The sequence below is a fragment of the Chrysemys picta genome, chromosome 2 (genome assembly GCF_011386835.1).
Source record: "Chrysemys picta bellii isolate R12L10 chromosome 2, ASM1138683v2, whole genome shotgun sequence".
Lineage (NCBI taxonomy): Eukaryota > Metazoa > Chordata > Testudines > Emydidae > Chrysemys > Chrysemys picta.
The window spans coordinates 10,647,523-10,673,260 of NC_088792.1; the positions used below are offsets into that span (position 1 = coordinate 10,647,523).

Here is a 25,738-nt window from a genome sequence, read left to right on the forward strand (position 1 = left end):
AATGAAGCAACAGACCATAAAGACATATTAGCCCTTACCTTTAAAATATCCACCATAAATAGATTCACCTCCTTTTCCATTACCTATGTAGTAAAAGCATGCATTAAATCTTATCAGAAGATTTTAAGTTTGTTTATAAAGCAAACAATTTTAGAATAGTAAGTGACAAATTATTTTTAAAAGGTACTATTTGTAAATAATATGAACTAAAGGGATACACTCAAGTATCAAATATCCAACATTTAGATTTTGTACAAAAGTTTTATAAAGTCTAACATGAAGAGTTTCTTTTAATTTCATGAAATATTTTTGTTTGGCTTTAAATATGCCCCTATGGAGTCTGCAACTCAGACCTTTGCAGCAGTGATGTAGTTCACAGTCCAGTAAAGCTTGCCCTGGGGAAGGAGGGGACTGGAAAAACTCAAGTGAGGCTCCAAAGCAGTGGCGGGCAACCTGCTGCCTGTCAGGGTTATCCGCTGGCGGGCCGCGAGACAATTTGTTTACATTGACCACCCACGGGCACGGCCGTCTGCAGCTCCCAGTGACCACGGTTCACCGTTCCCGGCCAATGGGAGCTGCGGGAAGTGATGCAGGCTGCAGGGACGTGCTGGCCGCTGCTTCCCGCAGCTCCCATTGACCAGGAACAGCGAACCGCGGCCACTGGGAGCTGGGGGCCATGCCTGCGGACGGTCAATGTAAAACTGTCTCGCGGCCCGCCAGTGGATTACCCTGATGGGCCATGTGCAGCCCGTGGGCTGCAGATTGCCCACCACTGCTCCAAAGGCTACTCCTCTCCCTTAGCACTTATTGATCTGCAAACAGGAGGAAACAGGAAAAAGTAGCAGCAGGTATCAGAGAAGAGAGCTAACAAACACGGTTGACAGCTTTCCATGCCCACAGAAATCCAGCTGTGGCTCAGATGCCACAGAAGTGAAAAAGTAGCTACCAGTTCTTTCAAAGCAACCCCACTCTGTATCTGTCCCCTAGCTTCTTTGTTGGTACAACGTACCTGCAGAGGCAGCCTTTTACCAGCTGAGAGAGTTCAATCTGCAAGGCCAGTCAGAGTGCAGCGGTAAAGAAAAATCCACTTTGGGGAGGGCAAACATTTTAGGGAAGGGCTGAGGGAGGGACACTAAGTTGTGTGTATATTGGGGGAAAAGAAGCAGAACAAGTCCTTGATGCTTTGAATTTGCATTTGGAGGCTCATCCAATAAGTATTTTCAATGCACCCATCACCATTGTACTTATTCCCATAGTTACATCCCTTTAATGCAGTATTGTACCAGCACAAAAGAATCAGAATTAACATTACTAGCATTGCCCACACTGTGTAAAATGCAACAAGGAAAAGATTTAAAGTAAATTAGATGTAAGGTGTTTTCTTTAAACAACAAAAGATAGCGTTAGCAACTCAGGCAAGGAAATCTGTGTTTTAAAACTATATATTTTTTAACATCTAACAAGAACATTTTAGAACCTCAGTATCAAAAAATACCTCAGGGGATTCTTATGGTATTCCAAAGACTCCACAATATTTGCAATTCTAAATGCAATCTTAATTATAATATACAAGAATAAAAAATAATGTAATATTTGGCTTTAATATCTACAAAGTATAAAACACATTTAAGGAATTTTCTGGCAGTAATTTTAACTTTGTAAATTAGAACTGCAATTAAATCTCTTAGCACAGAGAAAAAAATTTCTGTTTTACCTTCACTGAAGTCTCCACCCTGAATCATGAAGTTTTTAACCACACGATGGAAAGTAGAGCCTTTGTAACACAGCTTTTTTCTAGTTGTTTTTCCAATTCCTTTTTCACCTGGTGAAAGGAAATGTAAAAAATAACTACCACCAATTTATTTGTTAAAAAAGTCAAATTACTGCACAAACCCCTAAGCAGGGATATATTTTTTTCTGGGAAACTCGGAGCTTAAGAGACGCCATCAAAACAGGGAATGTAAGACAGCCTCATACAGATAAGGGAAAAGGGATGGAGCCCCAGATACTAGGACAATGCAGACAGCATCTGGTCACAGCAAAGACAGTGCACCGAAAAGAGTATTTTAAGGAGGCTGACCCAGGAGGACAGCAGCACTGAGCACTGCTGCAGACAGGAACTTCCTGTGATATGTATATCCATTGGGAGGGGGCACCAGAGAGATTCCTCTGTCTGCAGCACCAAATGGATACACTGGGCCTGATTTTCTTTTCACAGCAGTGGAAATTGGGCTTTCATTGACTTTGGTCAAAATCAACAGGGTTATGCCCACTGATGCCTAGAACATTCCCTAATATTTCAAAATTGATGTGCAGGACCACAACCCTTCAGGACATGTCACTGTTAAGGAATCAGCAGAATTGTATGTAACAGGCAGGTGGTGGGAGGGGTAGGAACAGAGTCTCTATCCCTGAACCCGAATGCCCTACCCTTAACCTTGGAGATCTCCACCCACAAGAGAACCTCAAAGCACTTTATAGAGCTGAGGAAATTCACCTTCCTGCGCCCTTGAGCCAAGAGGAGAGAAAGGAAATTAAGTGTCATTATAGTCAGTTCCTGACACTTTGACCCCCTCATGTTCCCCCATGTCCCCACTACCCAGACTTGTAACTTCCATGTTGCCTTTTACTCTCACACATATTCCCACTCCAAACATCCTGGCTGCCACTGAATAATCTTTGATCTCCATCACAAACACAATCCCAACAAATCCTGACAGTTCTGCTTACGTAGGCCAAGCTGTATACCCAACAAGAAAGAGCAGCCTATTGAGCTGCTGGCAGTGATGTGTGTACAAAAGAAGCAGGGAGTGACCGAGATTTCTGTCTGCAGCACCATATCGGCATTCTGTGGGCCTGACTAGTGGAAATCAGGCTTTTCCAATTTTCACCAAACTCAGAGTTCTGCCCATTGATGCCTACAACATTCACTGAAATTTTAGAATTGATTGGATGCGGTGTTGAAAAGTCATCACATTATACACACAGAAGGACATGCCCCTGAGCTGAGTCCAGGGTCTCACTTTACTTAGCCAATAGGCCGTATAGATAAGCATACTGTTAGCGAGAAAAAAAAATAAAAATAAAAATAAAAAAATCTTAGTAGGTTTATGTACTCAAATATGTGAAAAATATCTATGTATTTCACACAGTGGGATGAGACTTTCGAATACGCCTTTTGTCAATTGATGCACTCAAGTTAGCTTTTAAACCCTTAAAAGCTGGAGCAGGAGTATATGCAGTCTCAACTAAACAGCAATGAGTTACTGAAAATGAGTAATTCATCTATGCTGCCACCCCCACCATAATATAAATGTGGGTAATTGCTACATTGCCAGTGCTCCAATCTCCATTTTCAGCTGTCAAACCCATGCATAACTTCTTATAGTCCCCAATCCATTCTCTGGTACCAAACCCTCACAATCTTTTATTCCCCTCACGAGCACCAGGCGATAACCTACCTGCAATCCCCCCTTACCAACCTAGTATTCTGAATGTCCTTGAAACTTCGAAAAACACACTTGTTCCACAAAACCTACCAGCTATAATATCCACTCACCACTGTCTGTTCTCTGTATCTTATGCATTTATGCATTTAGATTCTTAAATTCTGAGGGCTGGAATTGTGCTCTTTGTTCATGGTATTCTGCACATTACACACTACCAAACCAATTATGGCGCTGTGGCTAATACTAAGAAACAACTGTAATGATAATTAACAATAAATGATAGATAACAATGGGGAAAAATTACTTACCTGAACATAAGCAAAGAAAGTTTTTGCAAGTCTTTGGACATACATCTGAGAACAGCTGAAACATAATTCGACCAACTGGAAGAAAATATAAGTATATGGTGTTACAAAGTTTTCAGTTTGCCATTTTTTTGTCATAATAAACAAGCAAGCATGATTTTTATTTACCATTTCACTGAAAATGTATTTTAAGAAGTAGATTGAGAACTGAGCAAGTTCTGAAAATGTAGTATTAAAATAAGTGGTTGGAAAGAGAACAGTGACTGGAACAATTTACCTGAAATTAAAATTAAATAACTTCACCATATCTAATTTATGAAAAATCCTAATCACTTAATAGTGGCTTATAATTAAGAAATAAAGGTCAAACTATACCTACAATAAATATTTTATCTTGTCTATAACAACTGTTTTGAAACAAGTCACATAAATTGCTTTATGCCTTAGATAAATATTTTGAGTATCACAGGAGCAATGGGAATTTTTTTTTTTTTTTAAAGGTAGCACACTTTGTACAAGGATCGATACATTTGAAGCTATAAAAGTTATTTATATTTCATTATCACCTAGAGGCCTCAACTAGATCAGGGCCCCACTGCATGAACTGTTGTATAGATGTAAATCATAATCTCTGGCCCAAAAAACTGAGTACAACACCTGCCTCGCTGCTTTGAGATAGCTTTTCTCTTTATGCAAAGAGAGCTGCACAACTTCCATTAACAATAATGGAAGAATCATGGAAACAATAGGGCTGGAAGAGACCTCGAGGGGTCATCCAGTCCAGTGTTTCTCAACAACCGGTCCATGGAGCAGCACCGGCCCGTGGAAGCCTCCTTGCCCAGTCCCTGAGATTTCCCTGACACAGTTGAGGAAGGCAGCAAGCTGGTCTCTGGTATCAAAAAGGTTGAGAAACACCGATCTAGTCCATCCCCTTGTTCAGGCAAAGGCCAGTCACACGCATTCTTAGAATTAGGGCTCAGAAGAAGTGGTAACTTATGGTGCCGAATAACATTACTTTATCTAGGCACATATTAATATGTTAAAGGCACAAAAAGTGTTTTAAAAGAAGTTTTCATATTTCGTTTTGTATATGCCAAGCTACCTGAAACTGCATTCTGTAAACCAAAGATTATAAATAATGTTTGTAGAACAGTATAGTGAAACGCACAATTTGCAAAACAAAATTTGCTTGATAGACTTATTATAGCTTGTAAAATAAAAACCACAAAAACTAAATCATTGTCAAATATACAGATCTTTGTGATAACCTATTAAAGAGTACCCTCTAGTGGTATAAAACATTAACACTTCAACACTGACCATAAAAGCAGCAAAATATTGTATGGCTCCAAGTTTGCTGAAAAGCTACTATGGAATTAGTTCTACTGTCCAGCCATGAAAAAAAGTCTCTTAAATTGAGACTGAAATTATTCTACACTGTGGCATCTAGGAACATTTTCAGATAACTTCCTTTCTAAGTAGCAGCCGTGTTAGTCTGTATCCACAAAAAGAACAGGAGTACTTGTGGCACCTTAGAGACTAACAAATTTATTAGAGCATAAGCTTTCGTGGGCTACTGCCCACTTCTTCGGATGCAGTAGCCCACGAAAGCTTATGCTCTAATAAATTTGTTAGTCTTTAAGGTGCCACAAGTACTCCTGTTCTTTTTCCTTTCTAAGAAATTCAGCAAGTTTTAATTCTCTAAAAATATATGTAATTGTCAGAATGTCTTCCTAATAATTTACTGGTTTGGAAAGTCAGGAGATTCTCTACCTTAGTGTGGGCACAAAGGTTCATCCAGGACAGATTGGAAGGCCCCACCTCCCTCCCTCCCTCCACCAGAAGTCAAGGGGGGCAGGGGGAGGATGAGCTCACACTTCAAGCAAATGGGGGGGGAAATTCTGCTGAAGTTCCCTCCACAGGACCAGAAGCTGCTCCTGAACCTCGTTAAGCGCCTTTTTTTAGTAGCTAGAATGTATCTAACAATTTATTCATGACAAGGACTGAGATGTGTAAAAGAATTTGTTTAACACATTAAACTGTGGAACTCATTATCACAGGACACCACTGAGGTCAAGAGTTTAAATGGATTTGGGAAAAAAAAAAATCAACGTCCAATAGTTACATTTGATAGTATAAATAAAATATTTATAGAAGAGATAAATGTTAAGAAAAATACTTCCTATGGACGTAAATTATTCCATAATTGTCCACAACAGCATTTTTTCCATCTTGAATGATCTGGTACTGACCACTGTTAGAAACAAGATAGTGGACTAGATGGACCATTGGTCTGATGTGGTGTGGGAATTCTATGAATATTAGAGCTCAAAATTGAGAATTTATAACAGAAGAGACTACTCATCCTCATAGTACCACTGGGATATGTGTTAATGAATCTAACTCAACTACTGTAGATCCCAAATTTTGAACATTTTTCTTCGTCAGCTTCCAGTATTACACCATGATTTTACTTAGTTTAGAACACCTACAGTCAGACCTGTGGCTCTTCATAGTTGTAGACAGATATTAAAAAGTACTTAAATAACTAAAGATAGAAAAAACTGCTTGGTTTGTAGCAACATGGATGTAAATGGTACCCAGCAAGGAAACAGTTTCATTCAAGCAGCCTTTCAAACACAAAAGCAAAAACAAATATTGCACATTTCCACTACCAGATAAAATGTTAAGATGCTCTTAAATGCTGAAGTAACTCTGTCCCAATAATTGTGTTTTTTTTTAAAAGGGTGCACGACATGGATATAATTAAAAAGACACCTGGGGGAAGAATTGGGACATAAATAAGTCTCCTTAGATGAGCCCTGTTCTAGGAGCTAAAAAGTCATGATTCTGGACATAGTATAACAAAGCCTTGTATTTATTTGAACAGAACTTTAAAAGGCATCTATCATCTGGTTTAAGTGCCCTGCAACAAATTAAAAATTAATTTCTTAAAACAAATAGTCTGACCTCTGTCCACAGAACTAGACCAACCAAAACTATGGCAAACAAAGACAGCCCACTTTCCCCATAAACACAATTTTCCCTGTACCTCCCCCAAAGCTAGTGAAAATAGCTGGAGATAGTAACAGGATGTAGTCAGCTTGAAACAGCCAGAATGGGCAATTGTGATGCAAGGGTATCTGCTCCAGGGCTCCCTGGGTATGTCTACACTGCAATAAAATACCCACAGCAGAGCCACGGCTGGTCCAGGTCTGCTGACTTGGGCTTTTGGGGCTCAGGAGCTAAAAATTTCAGGCTTGGGCTGAAGTCTGGTCTCTGAAACCCTGCGAGAAGGAGGGTCTCAGAGCCCAGGCTCCAGCTCGAGAGGGAATGCTGACACTGCAATTTTTAGCCCCGCAGCCCAAGCCCTTGAGTCAGCTGACCCAGGTTCTGAGACTCAGTGCTATGAGTTTTTTATTGCAGTGTAGACACACACCCCAAGGCCAGAAAGAGATCTGGGTCAAGGGCAAGCATCTTGTCTACCCTTCCAGGAATTCAACATTAATATTAGGAGATGGAAGAAAGACATGCAAACTTTCCTCATCCTGACAGTAACCTACTGAGGTTCACCAGCTAATGACTCAAGGAGCCAGAGCTAGAGGAGGGCATAGTTGAGGGATACTGTGAAGGGCACAGATAGCAGGGGTGTGGAAACTGTCTCAACCAGCAAACTAAAGGAGGTTCAACAAGAACAGAGCTGGTAGCTGTATTTTTAACACCCTCCTGTACTATGAGGTCAACCTGAACAGTGTGTGCCAGCATCTCTGTCCATACTGGCACACAAATGACTGAGTCTGGAATGACTGAGGCTCAACTGTTGCCTATCCCTGCAAAACTAAGGAGTTTCTGGAACATTACTTAGCCTTGCAAAATTCTCTACTCTAGGTAATGCTAAAGGTGTCTTTGATGTCAAGACCACAAACCAATCCCATGGATTTAGAGCTACTATAGTTGAGGCTGTCATAATACTCAATTTGCATTTTCAGATAAATTATTAAAAAGCAACAGAGGGTCCTGTGGCACCTTTGAGACTAACAGAAGTACTGGGAGCATAAGCTTTCGTGGGTCAGAACCTCACTTCTTCAGATGCAAGAATGTCTTCAGATGTCTTGCATCTGAAGAAGTGAGGTTCTGACCCACGAAAGCTTATGCTCCCAGTACTTCTGTTAGTCTCAAAGGTGCCACAGGACCCTCTGTTGCTTTTTACAGATTCAGACTAACACGGCTACCCCTCTGATAGATAAATTATTGAGAGCTCTCCAGAATAGGACAATGCCCTCCAGTTCTCTCATGGATAAGAAGATAATGAAAGCATAACTCCCTTCTTCAAAGCTTCTGAAGGACCATTTCTGCTGTAGAAGAAGTTTGAATTTGTCCCCTAGCAGATTCTTTGATGAAGGATCCTTGAAAAAGGTGTGTGTATTAATCTGGTGGTATGCAATAGAACTGTATAGAGTAGCCTCTCTGAATGATTTCAATTACCCACTTATCATGCTAATCCATAATACAGTAGAACCCCATTTATCCAACCCTTCATAAGCCAGCTCTGTATTAAACGAACAACCAGCACACACAGGTCCAGAAGTGGGTGATCTCTCCTGTGACCACTAGATGGCATTGCAGCCTCGCGCTTTACAGTTCTCCGGATTATCTGAATTTTTGATTAGCTGATCTGGCCTGGTCTCAATTAGATTGCATAAATAGAGTTCTGCAGTACCAAAATCAAGACAAAGAGTCCCCAAAAGGGGGCAGATGAAGAAAGAACACAAAGGGAAAAAATGCAGTGGTTGGTTCAGGGCTTTCAAGTGCATTTTCAAAGGTTTTATTTGGAGGTGGCTCTAAGGTCACAAAAGACGACAACCTGTGGGTCTGTCTACTGAATTTCAATTTTTGCCTTCTGAATTCTTTTGACAGTCCAGTGCTGGAGAAAGCTGAAATGAACTGTGGAAAATAAAGGGTGCTCTTCTTTTAGAGGATTCTTTATACAGGTCCACGCATTTCAAAGTTGATCCAGGGTCCCTTGCTTTCTCCCAAGTCTCACCGTGCAAGTTCTGAAGAGATCAGATTCCTCCACTTCAGCCTGTGTGTCCAATGACTAACTGATGTGCACCAGTCTGTCAGCTCATTTTATGATGATAGCTCCAGAATAAACAGCTATGTGTCTGATGCAATGTAAGTTGCTCTTAGAAGAATGCCTCACTGCTTTCTGACCTTCCAGACATTATCTCCTTTACCTCTTCCTGTAGTTCTTCCAGAACACAGCTTGACAGATTGCCACACAATAGACAAATGGTAGGTCAATATGGCTTTCACTGTAGAAGATCCTTCTTCCTGACACCACTGTAGCCTGTGGTGGTTTTTATTTTGTTTTTTTTCCATTTGCCAGGGACATCAGAAGAAAAGGAGTCTGAGTGTTGAGAATTGGATTGGATTCCCTCCCCCGCCGGAAGGACTTGCTATAACAAGTCTGTCTTCTGCTAAACTAGTGGGATGGACAGGTGTTATCCATAAACCCTTGTTAGGATCCATAAGGACTGCATTGAAAGGCAGGGTCAGTCTGCTGGTTGATGAAGTTTCAAGATCTTAAACTTATGAGCCTTTTCTTCAACTGTGGAAAGTTTGAAATCCAATGAATCTTGTGAGCAGATCTTAGAAGGATTTAAATCTGCCATGGTTGACACTGATGTCATCTCCAGCATAATACCCTCTAGAGAAGAGGAGGCATTAAGATTATTGTCTATGAGCTTTTCCTTAGGACAATTTCTTTGTCTATGGATTCTGAACTCATCCTCAACAAGATGCATAGGTGCTTTGGCAGGTTTGGAGGCTGACCTTACAATTGCTGATGCAGCATCAGGAAGATACTCAAGAGCAATTATTTGTTTCTGCACTGATTCTTAGGTTGCTGACCTTATAACTGCAAGTGCCATAAAGAGCCAAGTGACTCAAAGAACAGCCTCCTCATAAGGATAAGAATGGAACAAATGATCCCAACTCAGAAGACCAAGAAAGCAGGGATTGAAACTAAGATATAGGGGGTTATATTGACGTTTTCTATGCCAAAGGTGGAATCAAAGATCTAAATTGAGGTAGAGTGGACCAAACATGTCTGCAGTGAGCCTCCAACTCCATCGTGAATGGTGGCAAGACAAATTCCAGGAACTCTTAAATTCTAATCACTTCCAAGTAAATCTGTGGCACTGCCCTAGATGGGGTTGTAATTGGAATGGGCTTCTTCCTGGGTGTACTAAAGATGTAGTTTGAGAGGAGGAGGAGAGGATAGAGTCCTGCACTTGCATCCTCTCTCTCTCTCTCCAAGAAGGAGAGTGAAACAGAGGATGGTGGCCTAACCCTTGAAACTAGGGACAAAGACTTTCCCCTCAGAACCAGGGGCCCTTAAAAGCAGAAGTTTCCTGCTTCAGCACTCTCTCTTTAGTGCCAATTTCCTGCTGGAAAGCTATCCATTGACTTCTCAGAAGTGAAGGACAACACTAGGGAGCAATGGTACCATCTCTCTCCTCTTTTCATGGTGTTTCAATCCCAGAGGAAGGGGGAGGATTTGGCCTGGTCTGAAGCTACCTCTTGGAACTTAACTTCAATATGCTCTGAAACCTGGAAGAAGGACCTGGTGTCAGCTTAGACTTCAAGATAGCCTTGGAAACAAATAGAACTTTTCCATCTGCATGGCTCAGAGCAGAGACTAATGGTATAAGCATTCTCTGGTGGACTGTCACTGGTTTCTAAGGAACCATGAAATTGTCTAACCCACTACATAAAACAAAATTTTAACTATCATTATGAAAAATAATGATTTTCACTAAAACTAGTCCTTAACCAGGGAGAAAAAAGCCCCACAAAAAAGTACTAATCTGAAAGTCAAGGCAAACTGAAATACAGAGAAATGAGGTGACTTGCTCAAGGTCGCAGAGCAGGTCAGTAGTAGATCCAAGCTAGAATCCAGCTCACAGTCCAACACCTATGCTGCCTGCTTTTTGCAAAACATCCTACCCTCAGCCACAAACTGAGATGGTCTTTCACATTGCAAAACCACTACACTAAATAGAGAAAAGTGGTTTAGTGGCTTAAAAGACCCTGCTATGACTATGAATCCCTGTGGCCCTTGGTAAGTCAACTATGCCAACATTTTCAAACCTGACTGTATAACTTTAGTTATCTAAATCCACATTTGGGCACCTACATTTGAAAATGCTGGCCTTCAGCACTATTTGCTTCAGACTCTATCTATAAAATAAGCACAGAAATTTACCTGCCCACAGGGCCATTGGGAAAATACTCCTGGGGGAATTTTACACCAAAAAATTCTGTACACAATATTTTAAAATTCTGCATATTTTATTTGTCAAAATAACACAATATAATCATACCAGTTTCAATTATTTTTGGTAATTTATTTCAAAATATCTGTTAGCAAGTATGTCTGTAACAATACAGATGGCTAAAAAGATTCAGGAAATGCTTTTTGACAAATAGATTTCTTACTAGGCATATTAATTTAACAGAACTCTGAGTAATAATTCATTTAAACTACAATACAGAACCGTATTCCCCACACCCTTCAGAAGCAGTGCAAAGGCTTGGGGGAGTCAGGGGTAACGGAAGAGCTGAGTGAGAGGCAAGTATTTGCTGGGAAGGAGCCTGGGTGTGAACTTGCAAGGTTGTTAGGTATGGGTGGGAAAAGTATGGAACAGGTTTATGTTTTTTTGTGGGTTTTTGGGGGGGGGGTGGGAGGGAGGAGGAGAGAGAGGGAAGGATTGTTAGGGAGCTTCCCCCATGCAGACCCTGGCTGACCCATAGCCTCTCCCATTCAGTCAGGCACATGTGCCCCTGTCTACGTGTCTCTCCATCCCCACTCAGACACCCCTTCCCCCATCCCCATGTGTCTCTGTGCTCTCACTCAGCCACCCCTCTGTCCTCATGTGGCCCTGCGCCTCCACTCGCATTCAGCTCCTGCCCCAGTCTGTCCTCCCCCACTAGCCCTTACGAGCCCTGGTCTGTGACCCCCGCCAACATTCCCATACTGTCTTCTCCCCCATGCCCCCGTCCCAGTCTCCTGACCCAGCCTGACAGGCACTGTGAAGGGGGCACTGCAGGCGCTCTCTCTCTTCCCTTGCTGGCCAGAAGCTATTACTCTGTTCTATTGCCACAATACCCTCTGGTGGGCAGAAGGCAGAACTGCAATAACTTTCCAGCAGAAGCTATTTTCTGCACAAAAAATTAAAAGTATGCGCAGCTCATTAATTATTTGTGAGCGCAATGGCGCAGAATTCCCCCAGGAGTAGGAAAATAAGAATGTTTATGACGTTCTTTAAACAAAACTACTTCACAGATGTATTGTTGCTTTTAGCCCACAATCCAACTGAAAAAGCATAACATCAATTGCCTACATACAATTTAATTGTGTAGCCAACGTTGTGACCAAAAAAGCCTGGTTTTAACTATTAAAGTCCAATCTACACTAACTAGAGGAAACACGTTTGCTGCTGGGATCTATGTAGATGAGTACGTACAGCTTCTTTCACAGCCTGTTCTACTCCTGTGTTGCAATTTCCCTAATTGTACAGCTCAGCAACAGAGCTGACACTTTTCCTTTTAGGGCATGTCTATACAATGTTTTAGTGTGCGGCGCAAGCTGGAGTGCAAACTTACGAAGCTTCAGTGTGCCACGCAATAACTGTCTGTGTGGACCCTGCTACTGCACTAACTCATGGTATAGACATGCCCACAGGTAGATGAATACAATGAGTGAGCCTCACAGCATGAAGGAATTTCAGGATATCACAGAGTTCTTAGCAGCAGAAAGATGTTGCAAAGTGCTGTCTTTCTGGGCATGACTGGAGTTGTGCTGGAAGAAACCGTAAATGGTAGCATGCTGCCCACAGAACACGTTCAATATGTGGAGAGTGGCATTTTAGTGCGTGACCACCTCCTGTTTCATCTGGTGTCCTCAATTTTCCTAGGCCTATCAACTTTCTCAAGTGCTCCCTCCTTCTTTCTGACTGAATTGACACCCCAAAAATGTATTTAACGTCTCTTCCTGTTATAAAGATTAGATCATCCAATTAGAGAAGAGAAAACATACCACATGACTTTGGTGACTAACCACAGACCTTGAATAGCAATTTGTGGATACTGAAAGATTATTTACTATGAACAGTTTGTGAACAACATATAAAACCTATCTGAACAAGTAAAAAAGTTAGCTAAATATGAACTGTTTACAATAAATCTGCAATGAATATTTCAGCCAGCTTTAGTTAAGTGGTCCTTCAGAGCTTTCACTTTGACAGGATACCCACAGCACGTTGGGGGTCGGTGTCCATCACTAGGGTTCCTAGGTGCTATAGTAATACAAACACATAAGAAAGAATGTTGAGGATGTAGTTCCTTTTTTTTTTTTCTGGTGAACTCCCTCATTCAATCTGAGCTGCAAATCTCCCTGTTAGCACCTTTCAAAACCTTCTTGGACCAAACAGAGTACTGGGAAAATTACAGCACACTCCTACTACCATTAATAGGAGGCTCATAATAAAGTATAGGCTCCTAATGTCAAGACAGTAACATACAACCTCTGCAGCATTGAGTGTGTAATGATGGCACCTGCCAGAAGCCTGAGGACCACACACAATTTGAACCTAAATTTAAATTATTTAATAAAAAACAGATGCATGATCATATATCCCTCAGAGTTTGAAATTCATAGGAATAAAAGTTTAACCAACACAAAAATTTTAAATTGCAATAAAAGTGAAAGGGTGGCTACATTTCTTTTTACACAATAAGTTATTCTATTAAGAGAAACGAATAGCTTTGTTATTTAAATTATTAGTTAAAAAAACTTGTGTCCCCCTCTGGTCAGGCATTTAAGGGTAAAGAGTCTTATCAAAGCAACAGTTGAATAATTATTCTTTTCCCCTTTCTTGCCCATCATTCTCTGAAGCAACCTAAAGCCCCACAAAAACTTCTTCCTTCCACAGCACTAACCCCGTCCCCAATAAATGTGTCTGTCTTTTGCTGCCACAAATATAAATGTATTTGAGTACTACCTGAAGATGATTAGGACTGTCAAAAGTTACTCTTTTTCTGAATAACTGAATAAATTAGGTGGGAGACAATAGTAATCAATCTTCTCCAAGCACTAGTTTCTGCTTAAACCTCTGATTAATTTGGTGCCTTCAGTTTGCTGTGTTCCTAAACACAATTTGCTTTAGGCTTCATTTCAAATCTCTATGGTCTTTCACTAAACACTAACAGTGAGCATAGCTCTATATAAAACAGTGAAAGATATCGTGCTTGCCCCAAAGATTTATCAAGTTGGCTCCCAAAGGAGACCACCCCATCTCTTTCATACTATACTATGACTGAGGGAATGAATGAAGAGAAAACACATGGGAGAGAGATTGAGAGGAGAGAGAATATTAATAAGGAAAGTTCAGTAGAATTTAAGGGAGAGAGCAAATAAGAATAGCAAATACAGTAAGTTTTCTGGAGGATGAAGGGATTGTGGTCATAAGTATTAAGTCTGGGGTTATTCAGCTTTAAATTCACCACTCAAGGGGAAAAATAAATCAGGAAACATTGCTCTGCCCTGCCATATAAGTTACTGAAACTTGTGAGTGAATAAAACGAAAAACAAAACACACGCACACATACACTCCTATCCAGAGCTTTACAAACCTTTGACATGTTTAAAACACAATCCAGAACATCACAATGTTAAATGGAGTTATTCAACTATGCATGTGCTGGTAACCAGACTATTTGGGAAAACAGGTACTGCAACTAGTCTGTCCCTAAAAATACATATTTATGTAGTGTTTTTTCCATGATATTTGCAAAAAAGGTAAAAAGCACACCAAGAACAAATACACTACACTACTAATAGCTCTCTGCGCTACTGTCAAACGCAAAGTTATCACACTTGCTTATATTTCCAATTTATTTTGCAATTAGTGCTGAAAAAAAACACACCAACCATAAATATAAAGAAATACATACCACAGAAAACTTACTTTGAGTAACTAAAGTTTCAGGTTGTACTGAAAAACACAAAATTTCCAAAGCATGCTAATAAAGTTCACCACACAGCACAATACAAATACATGGATTAAAAAGCTGCGTTTAAAGATCCTGTAGCTATAATAAAAATAGGACATACCTATTTGTAAAAAAACATACTATCTATCTATCTATGAGATCAAGACCCTTTCCCCAATGTACTGTGTACTATAACAGATCTAATTGTAAAAAAGAATGAGGAGTACTTGTGGCACCTTGGAGACTAACAAATTTATTTGGGCATGAGCTTTCATGGGCTAAAGCCCACTTCATCAGATGCATGCAGTGGAAAATACAGTAGGAAGTGTATATATATATCAATCACACACACACAGAACATGAAAAAATGGGTGTTGCCATACCAACTCTAACGAGACTAATCAATTAAGGTGGGCTATTATCAGCAGGAGAAAAAAAAAACCTTTGTAGTGATAATCAGGATGGCCCATTTCAAAAAGTTGACAAGAAGGTGTGGGTAACAGTAGGGGGAAAATTAGCATAGGCAAATAGTTTTTACTGTGTGTAATGACACACACACACAAACAAAGCAGCATCACTTGCCCCATAACCTCAGCTGTGCAGAACACAACGCCATCCACAGCCTCAGGAACAACTCTGACAACATAATCAAAAAGGCTGACAAAGGAGGTGCTGTCGTCATCACGAATAGGTCGGAATATGAACGAGAGGCTACTAGGCAGCTCTCTAACACCACATTCTACAGGCCATTACCCTCTGACCCCACTGAGGGTTACCAAAAGAAAATACACCATTTGCTCAAGAAACTCCCTGAAAAAGCACAGGAACAAATTTGCACAGACACACCCCTAGAACCCCTACCAGGGGTATTCTATCTGCTACCCAAGATCCATAAACCTGGAAATCCTAGACACCCTATCATCTCAGGCATTAGCACCCTGATAGCAAGATTGTCTGGCTATGTAGACTCTCTCCTCAGGCCCTACACTACCAGAACTCCTAGCTATCTTCAAGACACCACTGACTTCCTGAGGAAACTACAATCCATTGGTGATCTTCCAGAAAACACCATCCTGGCCAAATGGATGTAGAAGCGCTTTACACCAACATTCCACACAAAGATGGACTACAAGCTATCAGGAACAGTATCCCCGATAATGTCACTGCAAACCTGGTGGCTGAACTTTGTGACTTTGTCCTCACCCACATCTATTTCACATTTGTGGAAAATGTATATCTTCAAGTCAGTGGCACTGCTATGGATACCCGCATGGCCCCACAGTACGCCAACATTTTTATGGCTGACTTAGAACAAGGCTTCTTTAGCTCTCGTCCTCCAACACCCCTACTCTACTTGCGCTACATTGATGACATCTTCATCATCTGGACCCATGGAAAAGAACCCCTTGAGAAATTTCACCATGCTTTCAACAATTTCCATCCCACCATCAACCTCAGCCTGGACCAGTCTACACAAGAGATCCACTTCCTGGACCCTACAGTGCTAATAAGCGATGGTCACATAAACACCACCCTATACTGGAAACCTACTGACCACGATACTTAAATACATGCCTCCAGCTTTCATCCAGACCACATCACATGATCCATTCTCTGCAGCCAATCCTAAAATACAACCGCATTTGCTCCAATCCCTCAGACAGAGACAAACATCTACAAGATCTCTATCAAGCATTCTTAAAACTACAATACCCACCTGCTGAAGTGAAGAAACAGACTGACAGAGCCAGAATAATACCCATAAGTCATCTACTACAGGACAGGCCCAAAAAAAGAAAGCAACAGAACGCCACTAGCCGTCACCTTCAGTCCCCAACTAAAACCTCTCCAGCGCATCATCGAGGATTTACAACCTATCCTGAAGGACGATCCCTCAGTCTCACAGATCTTGGAAGACAGGCCAGTCCTTGCTTACAGACAGCCCCCCAACCTGAAACAAATACTCACCAGCAACCACACACAAAACACTAACCCAGGAACCTATCCTTGCAACAAAGCCCGTTGCCAACTCTGTCCACATATCTATTCAAGGAACACCATTATAGAACCTAATCATATCAGCCACACCATCAGAGGCTCATTCACCCGCACATCTACCAATGTGATATATACCATCATGTGCCAGCAATGCCCCTCTGCCATGTACATTGGCCAAACCAGACAGTCTCTACGCAAAAGAATAAATGGGCACAAATCAAACGTCAGGAATTCTCTCATTCAAAAACCAGTCGGAGAACACTTCAGCCTCCCTGGTCACTCAATTACAGACCTAAAAGTCGCAATTCTTCAACAATTTTTTTTTCAAAAACAGACTCCAACTGGAAACTGCAGAACTGGAATTAATTTGCAAACTGGACACCATTAAATTAGGCTTGAATAAGAACTGGGAGTGGATGGGTCATTACATAAAATAAAAACTATTTCCCCATGCTAATTTCCCCCACCACCTTCTTGTCAACTGTTTGAAATGGGCCACCCTGATTATCACTACAAAAGTTTTTTTCTCCTGCTGATAATAGCCCACCTTAATTGATTAGTCTCGTTAGAGTTGGTATGACAACACCCATTTTTTTATGTTCTCTGTATAGATCTTCCTACTGTATTTTCCACTGCATGCATCTGATGAAGTGGGCTTTAGCCCATGAAAGCTTATGCCCAAATAAATTTGTTAGTCTCCAAGGTGCCACAAGTACTCCTCATTCTTTTTGCTGATACAGACTAACATGACTACCACTCTGAGATCTAACTGTGTGGCAGAGAACTCCACTCAAATTCTCTCCCCACCACACTGCTTTCCAGACCAATCAATACACTATCCTTTATTTTTATATTAAACTCAATTTGTTTTATACTGTTCCCATATCTTAAATTGCTGCAGATATCATGACAATAAGTAACTGCCTTGTAGTATATATCAGGGGAAAGCTGAAGGTTTTGGATGTGTGGACAGGTTGGGGCTTTGGGCACCCAGGAAAGCATGGGAAGTTACTATAGGTTTTAGTACCCAGAAGACAACCAAGACTTCTGGTACTATGCAAAGGATGCTTCTTACCTTATCCTCCTGGTTTTCAGCAAAGGCAGAGATCACTTTAAAATGTCTATGTATGTTTGTGGGTAGGGGGTGATTTCTTGCTCTCCATCACAGCAACATTTGACAATAATTAGATGTGCCACTACACCCTGCTCCAACCTCTCTGCTATATCCAATAATGATGAATAAGCACACTAGCCTGATATTTTTCTAAAATAATCCACAGCTAACTGGATAATTTTGACATTTAAGCAGTCATCAGATTTCTGAATTAATACCTCACTGATAGGAGCAAGGCAGGGTAGTACACATCTCTGAGAGCCATTGTTTCAAGCCATCTGCAGATTCAGGCAGACATCACTGTATAGTTTATATTTAATTCAGATTTTGAATGTCATCAAAAGGAGTACAGAATAAATAGGTACTGGATTTCTAAGGGTGACATGGTATTACAAATAAATGCAATATTTATCTAATCTCAAATAATAGCCCATAACAGTCTCACAGAACCAATACTGCAATGTTGGGATCTTCACTGCTAGAAAGCACTAGTCTGTTCATTTTTATAAGGGTGTAGTGTATGGTTGAATGGTGTAGAGACAACAAATCCTGCATCTTGGCAGGGGGTTAGACTAGATGACCTTTTCGGTCCCTTCTAATCCTAAAGTTCTATGACTTAGCTTTCATTTTAAAAGAAGGTTAACATTCTGAAGTACAATTAAGTGATACATTCAAAAAGAATTATTATGTACCAATATATGGTGCTGCATAATCACATTATACATCATTCCTGATCTTAATGTTAGCACAATTCGTAAATCAGCATGGTTGGCATTTGCACAGGAAAACATTAACCAATCACAATAAATACAGCAGAGCTTTAAAATTGTTGTGCAGTTGTGAGGATCATTCAACTTTAAAGATGGAACAAGTTACATCATACCACACAAAGAATATGTCAAACAACATCTGAGTTGAAAGAGAATGGATTAATATCCAACCTTCCTCTATTTGCACCAGCAATATAAGGTAATCTCTAAGAGAGGGGCAGCAGTTTAGGCCTCCCTTAGCTTGTCAGCCACTGAAGGCAAATTAGCAGTCTACCTCCTCTTGTGGATGCAAACACATGGCTGAGGTAGGGGCCAGAAAGCAAACAAGAGACAGGTGGAGTTGGAAGCAGAAGACTGAACAAGGTAGGGAAGATTAGGGGAAGGGATCAAAAACAAAACACATAGGATGAGGTCTAAAATAAAATCCCAGGATTGGAGAAATGCAGAAGGAAGAGCACTGAGAATCAATAAAGGAAGTTTTTGGGTGGAAATTGCATTGTGTTTCTTTCTATTGCAAATCCATTTAACTAATGCATTTAGACTGGAAACCAAAGATGCAGAATTGTAACCTTCCCCCCACAATCTATTTCTGAGTTTGATTTTTTGAATGCTCCCATCCTATGACAAGAGTGGATTTAAAGTTGTGGAGAATTGTGACTTTTGTATTACAACTGAAGCTCTGTTTTTGATTTCTGTTCAGAAATGGAGTGTAGAAAATGTACAGTAGTGTGAACTTCTAACAATACAGCTGTGAATTATGTTGCAGTGAGCTTATTCCTGTAACAAGCAATTGAAAACAGTTAATCTTTGCTCCTGAAGATTTTACAGAAGAGTGAAAGCAAGCAAAATGGCTTCAATATACACCTGAATATGGCAGAAATTTGGAAGTATAAACAGAGAAACTTATTTCAGTGATACTTCTAAACTTAAAGTCTTTCGGGGAAATGGTGAGATAGAAAATGAAAGTAAAAGGAGCCATCGCCCTTTACAATGTTTATTTTTGGGTGTGTGTTGCAGCAGTGAACAGTAGAAACACAACGTTTAAATGTTGTGTTTCTACTGTTCAATGGCACTTTAAAAGTTCAAAGAGCTTTACAACAGTAATCCTCATAACAGTGAGGTAACAAATACTACCACTTTACAGATCAGGAAATTGAGACAGACGGTGAAGACTATGCAGCAACTCACACAGCATAACAGAGACTAGAACTCAGACCTCCCAAAACTGGCAGACTATACTGCTCCTCATAGGGAACTATGAGCTAGGTATGGAAGAGATGTTTTAGACCATCCACTAATGGCACTTACATATAAGTGATAAGTGTCTTTAAGAACTGTAACAAATAAAGCTCCATCATCCTGCACAATCCCCGCATCAGTTTTATCCATTTTCTATAGTTTGTTTTGTTTGTACAAACAATCTTGAAGATACACCAAAGCACACATGATGCTTAACTGGTTAGCACTTATACCATACAGCCATTTTCACCTTCAAAGTACTGAGCATTTATTAACCCTACCAAACCCTGTAGGGAAAAACCTGGTTAGAGAAAAATTCCACAATACTGTGAAAGTCATTCCAAACACAACATCAAATTGCAAAGAATATTAAACTACTAGAAATATTAAGTATCTTATGTACAGTTGATCAAACCCACAAGAAACATGCTGATTGCCTAAATCAGTGGTAAGAGCATATCCAATAAAGCAGAAAACTGAGCAAACACAAATAAATAAATAATTGTCACGCAAAGCCCCAAATCTTACCTGGTTCCCGATTTATTTCTATATCAAAGAAGCACTGAGGCCGGTCCTGCGCCCCCATGGCAGCAGGGAGCTCCAGCCCCTCTCCTTCTCGCCACCTTGACACAGAAGAGAACAGAATAAACCAGGAGACATGCAGCACCTCTTAAGATCCCGCCCCAGTGAGGGACTCTATCCTATTCCAGTCAAGTCCTTGTATTACAGTCCCCAAACTGAGCCAGGGTTCCCTCCCATCCCAAGAAGGGATGGAAACAACAACACTGTATCATTTCCAATCCTGGAAACAACAGCACCCCAAATCTCCCATCCTCCAAAAACAGCCAATAATGACTCGTGCTTTAACGAGATGAGACAAAATGAAATAAAGGTTTATTATTATTAATAATGATGAGTATCTCTCACTGACAAGTAGGGAGCGAAGTGGGCCCTTGCCCTTACACACCCCAGGGAACTGGAATGGAAGAACAGACTCCTTTCTGATCACTGGAAATTCGGAGGAGCAAAGAATGTAAACTCCTGTCCCCAAATCATTCAGAGTTGAGGGCAGGTTGGGAAACCTGCTCCACTTTGGTACAAATATTGCAAAAGATGGGTGAGAACTCTGCTTACTGCCCCTTCCTCAGGAATTTGGGGTGGGGAAGCGAGGAATCTGGGTATGTGGGGATGCTAAGTCCTTCCCTGCTGCTTCCCCTACTTTAGGGGGAATTTGCGTGTGTGGGGGGTTAAGATCTTTCCCTATCCCCCCACTTTTTTAGTGAATTTGGCAGGAGAGTTCAACTCCTACCCTGCTGCCCCCCCCTTTGGGCAATTTGGGGGTGAGTGTATGAGGAAGTTAAGATCCTTCCCTGCTGCCCCCACTCTGTAGGAGCTAGGATGGAGAGTTAGGTCCCTTCCACACACACCTTTCAGGGGAATCTGAGAGGTGTGAGCCCCCTGCCTTGCTTTCCCCCCTTATAGGAATGTGTGTGGAGCTTGGGGAATACACTGCCCCCCTTGGGAATGTGTCACTGAAGAGTTGGGGAAGTCCTTTCCTGCTGCCTCCCCCTTACAGGAACGCAGGGATGTGCACAGGGGAGGGGGGGAAGAAGGGGCTGCTGGGAGGAGAGCAAGCTCCTCCCGGAGTGAGGGGGAGCAGAGGAAGGAAAAGCAAGCTCCTATCTACACATCCCCCTCTCCTCCTTCCACCTCCCACTCCTGTGTGTCCCCACTACTCCACCCCCACCTCCCCTCAACACAGACACTGTGCTCACCACCACACCCTGCACCTCTACCCAGGCGGGACGTGCCTGGGCCCTCCCCTCCATCCTCCTTGACCACACCAGGAGAGGAGAGAGCAGATTCCAACTGTAATCCTGTGAGAACACACGTCTCATGTTTTCCACCCTCATGTGGCAGTAAAAGGGCAGGGGTAATAAATGGAAATTGCTGGTACAGGTTTCAAATCAGCACTCCCCCATTCACACACACTCTGCCCCCTCTAGTGCCCTGCATACTCCCCCCTGGCATGGGCTCATTCTGCTCATGTACAAACACCCCCTCCTCCGTGCTGTCCCACCTATCACTCAAGGTCAGCGCAAGCACCCCCCCGCACAAGCACCACCCTTCCCCCAGCAGGCTGGACCCCTCCCACAACAAGAAGGGACAGAAACAATCACACTGTCTCACTGCCAACCCGGGCACAGCAACACCCTCCTCTGCCCCACAGCAATGTCTAGTTTTGTACCCAGATGAGACACAGCATCAGATAAAGGTTTACTGTTCTGAACAGTAAAGAGCACCTCTCCCTAGCAGATGGGGGCAAGAGGGCCCTTGCCCTCTGACCCACCCCAGTGAATTAGAAGTGGGGAGCAGACACCATTTAGATCACTGGGAACTGGGGGAAAACAAAGACCCTAGACTCCTGCCCCCACATCAGTGGCAGTAGGAGGCAAGTTTGGGGACCCTGTTCCCACTTTGGTAAAGACACTGTGGAGGAAGAGCAAGGGCTCTGCTTGCCGACCCCTCCTCCTCCCTTAGGAATTGGGGGTGGGGGGGGGGGAAGCAAGGGATCTGGGTTTCTGGGGAGGTTATGCTTCTTCCTTGCTGCCCCCTTTGGGGGATTTAAATATGTTGGGAGTTAATATCTTCCCCTGCTGCCACCCCTCTCTCCCCATTTTGAACAATTTGCTGCATCCCCCCTACCACCACCCAGAGTCCTTGACGGTTCCTTACTCAGGGAACCTGACCATACCCAGTTATCTACATGCGTGGTCACAACACCAGCCCCACTTCCCCATTATTTACAAGAGGCTGGGGGGGATTCCCTTTGTTAGCCTTCTTAATGCTCTCTCCAGCTGGGGGATCAAAATGGAAGTCACAAACCCCCCACACTTTTGAGGATACTCTCTGCCTGAGGTCTCAGAAGAAGGGAGGTGGTGAGCTACAGCGCTGCAAACAACCCAGTCCCTTAAGTTATGGGTTTGGGTAATTCGCTCTGGCTAGGTCTCTGTAGCAAGCTCAGCCTATTTGTCTTACCCTGGGAGTCCGCTGTACTCTTCTCAGGGTCACGGAGAAGGTCTCCTGCCTAAGCCTTCCCTCTGCACCGTCAGCAACCACTCCTGCGGTCTGATGCTTTAGAGTGATTTTGCTCCTCCCCGCCCCCAGTGCAGTTTCCCCACTTTCATGCACGATTGACAAGGCCCAAGGGGTGGGGCTAGACCTACAAAAGTCTCTCTGGCCTATTCCTCATCCCTAGGGACTACACCCCGTCACAAGGGGGTTAAGATCATTTCTGGCTACTCCTACATTGTGGGAGCTGGAAGGAGAGTCAGGACTCTTCTCCATGCACCCTTCAGGGGAATTTAGGAGGGAGGGATTGCCTTACTGCCCCTCCTCTTATAGGAACACAGACGGAGCTAGGGGAAGACACTACCTCCTATGGGAATATGTCATGGGGGAGAAGTGGGGAGGCCTTTTCCTAATACCTCTTCCCTAGAGGAAGGAGGGGGGAGAGAACCCCACCCTCCCTCTGTGTGGTGAATGGAGGGGTGACCCCCACTGGGAATTAGGGGGAACCTGTGGGAACTAATAGGCCTCTCCTCCCCCTCACAGGGAACTAGGAGGCGACCCTGTATGAACTAATCGGCCTCCCCTCCTCCCCACTGGGAAAAGGGGAATGACCCCGTGGGAACCAGCGGGCCGACTGGCCCCACTCCGCCGCGTCCCCTCAACATCACCACAGGCACTGCGCTCGCCCCCGCGCGCTCTGCCGGTGAAGCAGACGCGCGCCCCCGCGACGAGAACGGATTCCACGCTGTAATCCCGCGAGAACACGCCCGTCTCGTGTTTGCCGCCCGGCCCATGATGTGGCAGTCAGAGGGGCCGGGGGAACGGAGGGAGGTGGCTGGGGTCGCGGGCTCCTTAGCAGCGCCCCTTCCGCCCACGCTCTGCCCCCGCCGGGGCCCCGCCGCCTCCCGCACAAATACCCGGCCGGACACGGCTCCGAGGCAGCTTCCCCCCCCCCCCCCGAAGGGACGGAAGCAACCCCGGTGTCCCAGCAGCTCGCCCCCCCCCCCCCCCCAGCAATGGCTCGTGCTGTACCCAGAGGGGACCCAGCACTGGATAACGAGCGCCTCTCCCTGGCGAGTAGGGGGAGGGAGGCGGCCCTTGAGCCCTGACCCACCGGGGGGCGGACACCGCTTGGTCAATGGGAAGGGGAGCGGGGGGGGCGAAGACCCTCGACTCCTGCCCCCACATCACTGGGAGGTTTGGGGATCCTGCTCTCCCGCTGGTGCAGACATTGGGGAGGACGAGCGAGGGCTCTGGCTGCTGCTGCCCGCGCCTCCTTCCCCGGGAACTGGGGATGGGGGAAGCTGGGGGGGGTATGCTCATGGCCTGCTACCCCCCCCTTTGGGGAAGTTGGGGTGCGTGTGGGGGGGGGGTTAAGCTCTTCCCCCGCTGCTCCCTCTGGGGGAGTTCAGAAGCAGATCCCTTCCTGCTGCCCCCACTGGAGCCAGGACCCTTGCTCACACCCCTTAGGGGAACCGGGGGGGGGGGAAATGAGCCCCTGCCTAGCAGCCCACCCCCCAATAGGAGCTGGAGAAGACACCGCCCCCCATAGTAAGGGGGGGGCGGGGAGGCACTTTCCCGCTGCGCCCCGCTTACAAGGGGGGGGTGAGGACCCCACCCTCAGTGGTGACTAGAAGGGCGACCCCGGGGGAACTAATAGGCCCCACCACCAATTAGGGGGTGACCCCGTGGGAACTAATAGGCCCCACCAGCAATTAGGGGGTGACCCCGTGGGGACTAGCAGGCCTCCCCTCCCCCTTGGGGGAGATTAGCAGCAGCTGCGTCCTTACCTGGCCGCGCCTTCGCTTTGTTTCCCTTCCCCGGTTCCTCCCCCCGTGTGAGGAGCCGGAGCCACCGGCCCCAAACGTCAATAACGGGCTGACTCCCCTCCCCTCTGCTCTCCCGCGCGTCCCCGCCCCCTCCCCTCTTCACGGGCGCGGCGCTCGCCACCGCGCCTTGCCTGCGCACGCGCCCAGGGCCAAGAGGAAAGCTCGCGCTTTGCCCCCTGGGTCCCGCCCCCCTCGCGCGCGCGGGCGCGCGCCTCGGACCAACGGTCGCTGCCGCTCCGGTCAGGAGCAGTGAGAGGGGCGGGGGCGAGAGCAGTGAGGAGAGGTGGCTGGGGCCGGTTTCACAAGCGCCCCTGCCCCGCTACACACCCTCAGCCCCTTCTCGTTCCCCACATCTTCCCCCGGCCTGGCTCCTTCTCCTCACGTACAAACACAACCCCGTCTTTCCACCCCCGCCCTTGGGGGGAATGGGGGGGGGGGATTATGATCTTATGATGCTTCTCTGCTGCCCCCCCCCCCTTTCGGGGAAATTTGGATGTGGGGGTAAGAGTCTGTTACCAAACCCCACTGCCAACCCTCATCTTCTTGGGCTCAACAGTGTTTCCCCTTAAAAAGCAACAGAGGGTCCTGTGCCACCTTTAAGACTAACAGAAGTACTGGGAGCATAAGCTTTTGTGGGTAAGAACCTCACTTCTTCAAATGCAAGTAATGGAAATCTCCAGAGGCAGGTATATATCAGTGTGGAGATAACGAGGTTAGTTCAATCAGGGAGGGTGAAGTGCTCTGCTAGCAGTTGAGGTGTGAACACCAAGGGAGGAGAAACTGTTTCTGTAAACAAACAGTCTTTGTTTAATCCTGATCTGATGGTGTCAAATTTGCAAATGAACTGGAGCTCAGCAGTTTCTCTTTGGAGTCTGGTCCTGAAGTTTTTTTGCTGTAAGATGGC

The 25,738-nt window shown here is 44.1% G+C and overlaps 1 protein-coding gene across 12 annotated transcripts in view; it reads right to left on the reverse strand.

Moving 5' to 3' along the window:
- The window catches only part of NKTR (natural killer cell triggering receptor), a 74,788-nt gene extending 49,762 nt beyond the window's left edge, over positions 1-25,026 (reverse strand). For 4 of the 12 annotated variants that reach the window (XM_065582622.1, XM_065582621.1, XM_065582619.1 and 1 more), the window contains exons 1-5: positions 24,796-25,026; positions 20,462-20,556; positions 3,758-3,832; positions 1,715-1,822; positions 39-83 (exon numbers count right to left, since the gene is read on the reverse strand). In XM_065582622.1, the coding sequence (XP_065438694.1) occupies positions 39-83; positions 1,715-1,822; positions 3,758-3,832; positions 20,462-20,519 (286 nt within the window). In that variant the 5' untranslated portion in view covers positions 20,520-20,556; positions 24,796-25,026. Of the gene's footprint in view, positions 1-38; positions 84-1,714; positions 1,823-3,757; positions 3,833-20,461; positions 20,557-22,972; positions 23,705-24,795 lie in introns of those variants that run through there. The other 8 variants (XM_065582620.1, XM_065582618.1, XM_065582626.1 and 5 more) reach the window with 6 other exon arrangements.
- Positions 25,027-25,738: the final 712 nt, after the last annotated feature.